Consider the following 9,915-nt stretch of genomic DNA (forward strand, 5'->3'; position numbering starts at 1 on the left):
TGGATTTAAATCAGATAAAAAACTAGATAAATTGCAGCAGTTCAACACATAAAACCAGATAAATCTCCCCCTATTTGTCTTTTCAAGTAGAGTGAGACAAATTGCTAAGAACAAAATTAAGTAAGAATATGAGAATCAAGAATACCCAACTCATTTATTATGAAGAAAAACCTGTCCTTGGGCAGTGGCTTGGTGAAGATATTTGCAAGTTGCCTTTTATTTTCAATAAATTGAATTTCACAATCCCCATTGCTCACATGATCTCTTATAAAATGATGGCAAATCTCAATGTGCTTTGTCCTTGAATGCTGAATCTGATTTTGGTGAGATTAATAGCACTTGTGTTATCACAAAGCAAAGGCACCTTGTTAACCTTCAATCCAAAGTCCTCTAGTTGCTGTTTGATCCAGAGAATTTGAGCACAACAGCTACCAACAACTATATATTCAGCTTCTGCAATGGAAAATGCCACACTAGCTTGCTTCTTGCTATGCCAAGATATGAGACTTGAACCAAGAAGATGACAAGTCCCACTTGTTTTTTCTCTATCTAGATTACACAATACAAAATCAGAATCAGAATAGCCAACCAAATGAATAGAAGAGTGAGAGGGATACCATAAACCAACAGTGGATGTGCCCTTGAGATATTTCAGAATTTGTTTTGCAGCTTTGAAGAGAGAATCTTTTGGATTGGAATGAAATCTAGCACAAAGACAAACTACAAACATGATGTCTGGCTTGCTAGTAGTGAGATAAAGCAAATAACCAATCAATCCTCTGAATTTGGTTTGATCTACTACTGTTCCAACCAAGTTAGCATCCATATAACAACTTGTAGACATTAGTGTGGATGCTTCTTTGCAGTTTTCCATTTCAAACTTCATGATAATCTCTTTGCAATACTTGGTTTGGCTAAGGAAGATGCCATCCTTTTATTGCTTAACCTACAACTTTAAGAAGAAGGATAATTCTCCCATCATAGACATTTCAAACTCCCCCTGCATTACTGACATAAATTGTTCACATAAACTATCATTAGTAGCACCAAATATGATATCATCAACATAAATTTGAACTAAAATGATAACAGATTTGGACTTTTTAATGAAAAGAGTCTTATCAAATTTTTCGTTCTCATAGCTATGAGACAAGAGGAAATTGCTAAGCCTCTCATACCACTGTCTTGGAGCTTGTTTGAGCCCATACAAAGCCTTCTTCAACTTGTAAACATGATTGAGATGTTGATGATCCTTAAAACCGGGTGGTTGTGAGACATAAACCTCCTCATTGATAAACCCATTTAAAAAGGCACTCTTCACATCCATTTGGAACAGTTTGAAACTACTCATGTAGGCAAAGGCAAGCAGCAATCTCACAACTTTCAATCTGACCACAAATGCAAAGGTTTCATCATAGTCTATGCCTTCCTCTTGATTGTAACCTTTGGCAACCAATCTAGCTTTGTTTCTTGTAATCACTCTAGCTTCATCTAGTTTGTTTCTGAATACCCACTTGGTTCCAATTACATTCACGCTGTCAGATTGAGGAACCAGAGTCCACACTTCATTTCTGGTGAATTGATTGAGCTATTCTTGCATAGCAGCAATCCAACTCTCATCCTTGAGTGCTTCGCCTACATATTTAGGTTCAATGTGAGACACAAATGCCATATGTTTGCAGTAATTAGACACATAGGTTCTAGTAGAAACTCCTTTATTAATCTGCCCAATAATATTTTCTACAGAAAGATCTTTAGGAATCCTCCATTCTTTGGGAAAATCAATCTGTTGCAGAATTTCAACCGGTTGTTAATTAATAACCAAGAAAGATACCATCATCCGCGTTTTCATCAAACTTGCTAAGGTTTTCTTTTCCATTGTTTAAAATGTAACACTTGCAGCCAAATACTTTTAAATGACCAAAGTTGGGTTTTCTCCCATTAAACAATTCATAAGGAGTTTTCTTCAGAATTGGTCTAATCAGGACCCTATTCATCACATAACAAGTTGTGCTAACAACATCAACCCAAAAATATTTTGGCAAAGAGGACTCAATTAAAATGGTTCTAGCAAGTTCCTCAAGAGACCTATTCTTCATTTCGACCACCTCATTTTGTTGGGGAGTTCTAGGACCAGAGAAGTTATGAAAGATTCCAATTTTTTCACAAAAAGCACTGAATTTTTCATTTTGAAATTCACCTCCATGATCACTTTGAATGGCATAAATGTTACTGTTTTCACATTTTCTAATCTCTTGGCAAGCTTTTTGAATGTAGAATATGCATCACTTTTGGATTCCAAGAACAATGTCCATGTGAACCTAGAGAAATCATCAATAATGACAAGAGGAGCATAGTAGTTTCCACCAAGACTCATAGTTCTTAAAGGACCAAATAAATCCATGTGCAGTAGATCAAGGGGTTTTGAAGTAGAAACTACATTTTTCAGTTTGAAAGAATGTTTGATTTTCTTCCCCTTTTGACATGCTTCACATACATGGTTTTTCTCAAACTTGAGTTTGGGTAAACCTACCTCAAGATCTTCAGAGATTAACTTATTTAGATGATGCATGTGAATATGTGCTATCCTTCTATGCCATAACCATGATTCCTCATGTTTGGTGAGAAGGCAGGCAATAGATGCCGGATTTAAGATATCAAGAAGATAAACATTGTTGATTCTTTTACCAATCAACAGTACTTCCTGTGATTTGGGTAGCCGTATCTCACACATGTTGGGTTTGAAGGTTACTTGATAAGCTTTGTCACACAGCTGGCTTGTGCTAAGGAGATTGTGCTCTAGTCCTTCCATAAACAACACATCATGAATCAAGAAGGAGTTCTTATCACCAATGGTTCCTCTTCCAAGAATTTTCCCTTTGTTGTTGTCACCATAAGTCACATAACCTTCATGCTTGAGGAGAAGATTGAAAAATTTGGTTTTATCCCTTGTCATATGCTTAGAACAACCATTGTCCAGGTACCACATGTGCTGATTTTCCATCAAGGGGCCCTACAAGAGACAAGATCAAGTATCAAGATTTGGTCCCCTTACAAATTTGGGTCCATTGGCATTAATTGGATAACTAGAATCCTTAGAATTCTTAGGAACCCATTTTAGAATACCTTTGGGAAAAGAAAATTTCCTAACTCTACAGAATCTGATAGAGTGGCCTTTTTTCATACAATAGAAGCATGAAACAATCGATTGTTTGGACTTTTCAATTAGTTGTTTTTCAAAGAAGGTTGAAAAAGGCTTTAAAACACCACTTTTCTTGCTCTATGGATTAAAACCCAAACCAACTTTGATGGAAGAGGCCCAAACACCAACCCCACTGAAAGCCCACCAACATGTCAAATTGGGTCAATCACTAGAGCCATGGCTAGAAAACTTCAAGATGATTGGAATACTGCTACTGATGGCTGAGAAACCTATCTGTACATGCTCAAGACGCCATAGATTCTAGTGTAGAGTAGCATTTAAATTCTTGTCAAAATTAACATAGGATTTTTCTTTTGTAATTTTGATTAAAATGAAGATTGGTACCTAAAATACCAACCTAAGTTTAATTAGAGTTTTCTAAACTTTAATTAAACTTAGGTCAATCCAAGCTAGCCCAAATGGAGCGCAAGTTCTAGAACCAATTGCACATTCTAGATTCTAGAACATGCCTCCCATGTGCTCAATTCTAGGTGCCAATATTCAATTAAAATAGGTTTGAATTTCCCTCTCTTTTTACCTTGGTGTAAACCGACCTCCATTGCTATTTAAGGAGTGCCTTGGCTCATGATTTTACAAGATTAATATACATAGTGAATTGCTGCCAAATTTGAGCCAATTTCACTTCTTGCCCAAAACCTCTTAGGTTAGGCTATTGATCTTCAATTCTCACCTTACCAAAGAGAAATGGCCTCACCACTCTCATTCCCTACCTAGCATGCACCTCCAAGGTCACCACACCTCTTACGAGGACCTTGTTCACTTACAATTCATTGAGCTTTTGCCGATCATCAACAAATTCTACAAATCATGAAGGCACTTCTCCATCAAGCTTTACCAAAGCCACATTTTTTAGAAGAAAGAACAATTTCAAAGTTATATTTGCCTTTAGAAAGCTTGTCCACAATTTTCCAAGATAGTGAACCTTCTTTTTAAGAGATTCACAATTTTCACAAACACTTGACTCACATTTGCAAGAAGAGTTTTTGTAAATCAATTCCAGATTTTCAAAATCATTTTTCAAGTTATCCAACTCTTCTTCCAATGCTTTGACTCTATTTTCCAGCCAATTATTCAAGCCTTTCAACTGGTTATTTGAAAGGGCCAGCCTATTAGCTTCTCCATGAGTTTCTTTAAAAACATCAAGAAGTTGGTTGTAGTTTTCAAAATTAATTGAAGTGCTGGAACTTATACTGCTTACATCAATTTCTTCTTTTGCCATCAAGCAAAGATTTGCTTCTTCATCTCTTGAAGATGAGTTAGAGAAAGAAACTTCCTTATCTTGCCAAGCAGTGTAGGCATTCTTGGCTTTGCCTTTCCTTTTTGCTCCTCTTTCTTCATTCTCATTGTTAGGGAAATCAACTTTAATATGTCCCAGTTCACCACATCCAAAGCAGGTATATTTGTTAGAATTAAAATCATCAAGTTTCTTGCTATTATACCTATTGGAAGATTGATTCTTATTGCTATTTTTCTTCAGGAATTTATTGAATTTCCTGGTAAGCAAGTTGAGGGTCTCTCCTTTACTGTCATCACTTTAGTCTTGACAATTTTTGAGTCCAACAATCTTCAGGGCAATGTTTGATGTGATTCCACTAGCCATATAGAGAATGATTCTTGACATTCTTAGGAATCACCTTGAGCTGGACATTATAGAGGCACTTTTCTTAGAGTTGGATCATTGTTCTAAGACAAGAACTCACCAAAAACTAGTACCAAATCCCAAACTCATTTGGATGAACCAATTTTAGTCAAATTGAACCGAACAAAAGAGCAAGAAAAGCAAAGGAACAAGATGAATGGACAGAATTATAAAACTGCCGAACCAAAAACTCATAAAAACAGCAAGAACATCTAACCAAAACTCAAGAACACAAGCTAACACAAACAATAGAAAGAGGAGAAAGGAAGGAGAAAAGAAATGCTCATGAAGATGGAAGGAGGATGGATGATCTCGCCACTAGAAGTGTGGAATGCTCCTAGATGAGAGTGATGCCGCCACTTGAGGACTCCATTGATCCATCAAGATAAGACTAGAGAAGAAGGCTCAAAGCTCTCCAAAGTTCACTCAAAATTTGAGTAGAGTTTTCTTAGATTAATTCCAATCTGAAAAATACAAAGAGAGCACCTCTATTTATAGCCTAAGGTGCTGAAATATAAGCTACACAAATTCAAAAACTCCCTCCCAAAAAAGCTTCTAGAATTTGCGCCTAAAACAAAGCATGAGGAAGGTGTGACCTCTTCCTTCACTTTGGCACCTCCTTTTCTACTCCTACACCTATCTACTAACACACCCCCCTAAGACTCCTAACTAAAGACTAAAAGATGCTAAAACAAAAGAGGTTTCTAATGTTTCCCTCTAAGCACCTTCAACTAAAGAAATTACAAAAAGAGAAAATAAATGTCCTCTAGCTCCCAAAGCTTTGAACATGCTTCTTGTAATCCTTTGAGGTGGACTTTGACCTCCATGGGCGTCTTCTATTTGTGCCTCCACCTCCTCTTGATCTTGTTGATTGGCCTCCATGTCCTCTTGGGCTTGATCTCCATCATACTCCCCGAGTTGGAGAGAATTCGACCACGAATTCTGGAGACCTACAGAAAAAGGAGTTAGATCGCTGACATTAAAAGTATGACTACCTAAGAATGTATCAGGCATATCTAACTCATAAGCATTGTCATTAATCCTCTTGAGGACTTGGAAAGGTCCATCCCCTCGAGGCATTAGTTTGGACTTCCTTTGAGTAGGAAAACGATCCTTCCTCAAGTGAAGCCAAACCCAATCGCCCTCATCAAACAACAATGCTTTTCTCCTTTTATTGGCAAGTTCAGCATACTTGCCAACCTTCTTCTCAATTCTCTTCTTGATGTCTTTATGCAAAGTTTTCACAAAAGAAGCTTTTTCATCTCCATCTTTGCACAAGACATCTCCAAGAAGGGGAATAGGAAGAAGATCAAGAGGTGTTAGGGGATTAAACCCATAGACCACCTCAAAAGGAGAATGGGAGGTGGTAGAATTTACTACACGATTATATGCAAACTCAACATGGGGTAGTAAATTCTCCCACACTCTAGGATTCCCCGAAATAAAACATCTCAATAGTTGTCCTAAAGTTCTATTCACCACCTCGGTTTGACCATCAGTTTGTGGGTGGCAAGTGGTAGAAAATAAAAGCTTAGTCCCAAGCTTGCCCCACAAGGTCTTCCAAAAGTGACTCAAGAATTTAGGATCTCTATCGGACACTATAGACCTAGGAATCCCATGTAAACGAACCACTTCTTGGAAGAAGAGGTTTGCAATGTGGCATGCATCATCCACTTTGTGGCAAGGAATAAAGTGAGCCATCTTTGAAAAACGATCCACTACCACAAAAATGGAGTCCTTTCCCTTTGATGTCTTGGGTAAGCCTAAGATGAAATTCATAGATATATCTACCCAAGGCATTGAAGGGATAGGAAGATGAGTATATAGACCATGGGGATGCATCTTAGACTTAGCTTTGCGGCAAGCTATGCATTTATCACACAAACTATGAACATGTTTATGCATATGAGGCCAAAAGAAATGTTCATGCAACACATCCAAAGTTTTAGCAACCCCAAAATGTCCCATTAAACCCCCCTCATGAGCTTCTCTAACAAGAGATAATCTAATAGAGCATTGGGGAACACAAAGACGTTTTCCCTTAAAAAGAAAGCCATCTTGAATAAAAAAGTCTTTGTGTCCTCCCTTAAGACACTCTTGATAAAGGAGAGAAAAATCAAGGTCATCATGATAAAGTTCCTTAATGTGATCAAAACCAAGATATTGAGAGGTTAAAAGATTTAGCAAGGTGTATCTTCTAGAAAGAGCATCCGCCACAATATTTATTTTGCCTTGCTTGTGTTTGATCACATAAGGAAATTGCTCAATGAATTCCACCCACTTAGCATGCCTCTTGTTAAGTTTGTTTTGGCTTTTCAAATATTTAAGAGATTCATGATCACTATGTATCACAAACTCTTTGGGAAAAAGATAGTGTTGCCAAGTAAACAAAGCCCTAACAAGTGCATATAATTCCTTATCATAGGTGGAATAGTTGAGATGACTTCCCTTCAATTTCTCACTAAAATAGGCTATGGGGTGGCCCTCTTGAAGGAGAACAGCCCCAATACCTATGCTTGAAGCATCACACTCAATCTCAAATGTCTTAGTGAAATTAGGAAGGGCCAAGATGGGAGCATTAGTCAATTTTTCTTTCAAAGTGTCAAAAGCATTTTGTTGTGCTTCTCCCCAATGAAAGACCACATCCTTTTTCACTATGTCATTGAGTGGTGCGGCAATGGTACCAAAGTTTGGGACAAATCTTCTATAGAAAGAAGCAAGTCCATGAAAACTTCGGACCTCATTCAAAGATTTCGGTGTAGGCCAATTTTGAATGGCCACTACCTTTGTTTTGTCCACATGGACCCCTTTACAACTCACCACAAACCCTAGGAATTCTATATGATCAAGAGCAAACATACATTTAGCAAGGTTAGCATACAAATGTTCCTTCCTAAGGGTTTCTAAAACTTGCCTAACATGCAACCTATGGTCATTCAAAGATAAGCTATAAATGAGAATGTCATCAAAGTAAACCACAACAAACTTACCAATGAAAGGTCTAAGAACATGATGCATGAGGCGCATGAAGGTACTTGGTGCATTAGTTAAACCAAAAGGCATAACTAACCACTCATATAAACCAAAGTTGGTCTTAAAAGCCGTCTTCCATTCATCACCCGGTTTGATACGGACTTGATTGTAGCCGCTTTTAAGATCAATCTTTGAAAAAATTTTAGAACCATGTAATTCATCCAACAAATCATCTAGTCTAGGTATGGGATGCCTATACTTAATGGTTATGTTATTTATGGCCCTACAATCCGAACACATTCGCCATGTGCCATCCTTTTTTGGCACTAAGATGATAGGCATAGCACAAGGACTCATGCTATCTTGCACCCACCCTTTCTCAATCAAAGCCTCAACTTGTTGGCGAATTTCCTTGGTTTCACTTGGATTGGTCCTATATGCTGGACGGTTTGGTAAAGAAGAGCCCGGTATCAAATCAATTTGGTGCTCAATCTCTCTCAAAGGTGGAAGTCCATTTGGAGGATCTTGAAACACATCTTGGAACTCTTCTACCAAATTTTCCAAGCAATGAGGACTATCAACAAGTGATTCTACTTTAAGAGTTCTAGGGATGGCTAAGAAAAGAGGATGATGAGCCACTATTTCCCTTTCAATGTCACGCCTAGACACAAGGAGTGAAGGCTTAGAACTCTTATCTTTTTTATCTTTTTCACTCTCCCTCTTTTTCTTCATAATAACTTGGTCCTCATGAACTTCTCTTGGAGAGAGAGATTTTAAAGTAACCTTGTGACCATGGAATTCAAAAGATAGTTTGTTGGTAAATCCATCATGTAAAACTTTTCTATCAAATTGCCAAGGCCTTCCCAAAAGAACATGAGTGGCTTCCATGGGCACAACATCACATAATACCTCATCTTTGTATTTTCCAATGGAGAAATGGATGAGGACTTGTTTATTAACAATTATTTCTCCTACTTCACTAAGCCATTGTAATTTATAGGGCTTTGTATGAGAGATAGTAGGCAATCCAAGCTTATCTACTACTCTTGTACTAGCCACATTTGCACAACTACCCCCATCCACTATCAAGGAACAAATGTTGTTTTGAATAAGACATCTTGTATGGAAAATATTTTCCCTTTGACTTTCATCAAAAGGTTGTGAAACTTGTCCAAGAAGTCTTCTCACAACTAACAAGTCCCCTTCAAGTGGACATTCGCTCTCTTCCTCACTAGATGCATGAGAATGCAATGAATGCTTAGGAGAATCCGAATCATGCTCACTAACTACAATGCCCTCATGCATGTACATACTTCGTTTGGAAGGACAATTTGCAGCAATATGACCATAACCCATACATTTAAAGCATTTAGTATTAGACGTTCTAGTGGGAGATTTAGGCCTAGAAGTAGATGGCTTAGATTCCTTGGGTTTGAAAGAAGAATCTTTGGAAGGATGTTTAGAAAAAGAAGTTTTGTTTCTCCAAGACTTGGAGTAGTATCCATCATTGGAAGCATTTTTAAAAGAGTTTTTCTTAGCAAGTTGGGCTTCCACCTTCATTGCAAGATGAACTAAAGAGCCCAATGATGTATACTCTTGTAACTCAACAATGTCTTGAATATCCTTCCTAAGACCACTTACAAACCTAGCAACCATGGCTTCTTCACTTTCTTCTAATTCAATTTTAAGCACAAGCGTCTCAAGCTCCTTATAATATTCATCCACATTTAGCGTGCCTTGTTGAAACCGTTGGAGTCTCAACATGAGGTCTTTCCTAAAATGTGGGGGCACAAACCTAGCGCGCATATGATCCTTTAAAGAGTTCCAAGAGTCCACGGGAGGACCCTTGTGATAGATAATGTCCTTTACAATTCCATGCCACCATTTCATGGCATAATCACTAAACTCTAGGGTGGCTAGCTTGAGCTTATGCTCATCTTGGATCTCATGGATCTCAAAAATTTGTTCACACTTAGCCTCCCAATCTAAATATACATTTGGATCACTAGAACCATTAAAACAAGGTAGCTTGACCGAAGGAAGCTTGGACTTTGCATCATGATAGAAGCCATTGCCGTAG

The 9,915-nt window shown here is 37.8% G+C and overlaps 1 protein-coding gene across 1 annotated transcript; it reads right to left on the reverse strand.

Annotated features, from left to right (window-relative positions):
• Window positions 1-265: 265 nt before the first annotated feature.
• LOC137824868 (secreted RxLR effector protein 161-like) lies at window positions 266-886 on the reverse strand. The gene has a single exon (XM_068630548.1). The coding sequence runs from the start codon at window positions 884-886 to the stop codon at window positions 266-268; it is 621 nt and encodes a 206-aa protein (XP_068486649.1).
• Window positions 887-9,915: the final 9,029 nt, after the last annotated feature.

Source organism: Phaseolus vulgaris, chromosome 8 (genome assembly GCF_000499845.2).
Source record: "Phaseolus vulgaris cultivar G19833 chromosome 8, P. vulgaris v2.0, whole genome shotgun sequence".
In the NCBI taxonomy this organism is placed as follows: Eukaryota; Viridiplantae; Streptophyta; class Magnoliopsida; order Fabales; family Fabaceae; genus Phaseolus; species Phaseolus vulgaris.

Excerpts from the sequence above, each read along its gene's own strand:
- LOC137824868 (XM_068630548.1), bottom strand. The coding sequence starts at position 886 with ATGAAGTTTGAAATGGAAAACTGCAAAGAAGCATCCACACTAATGTCT.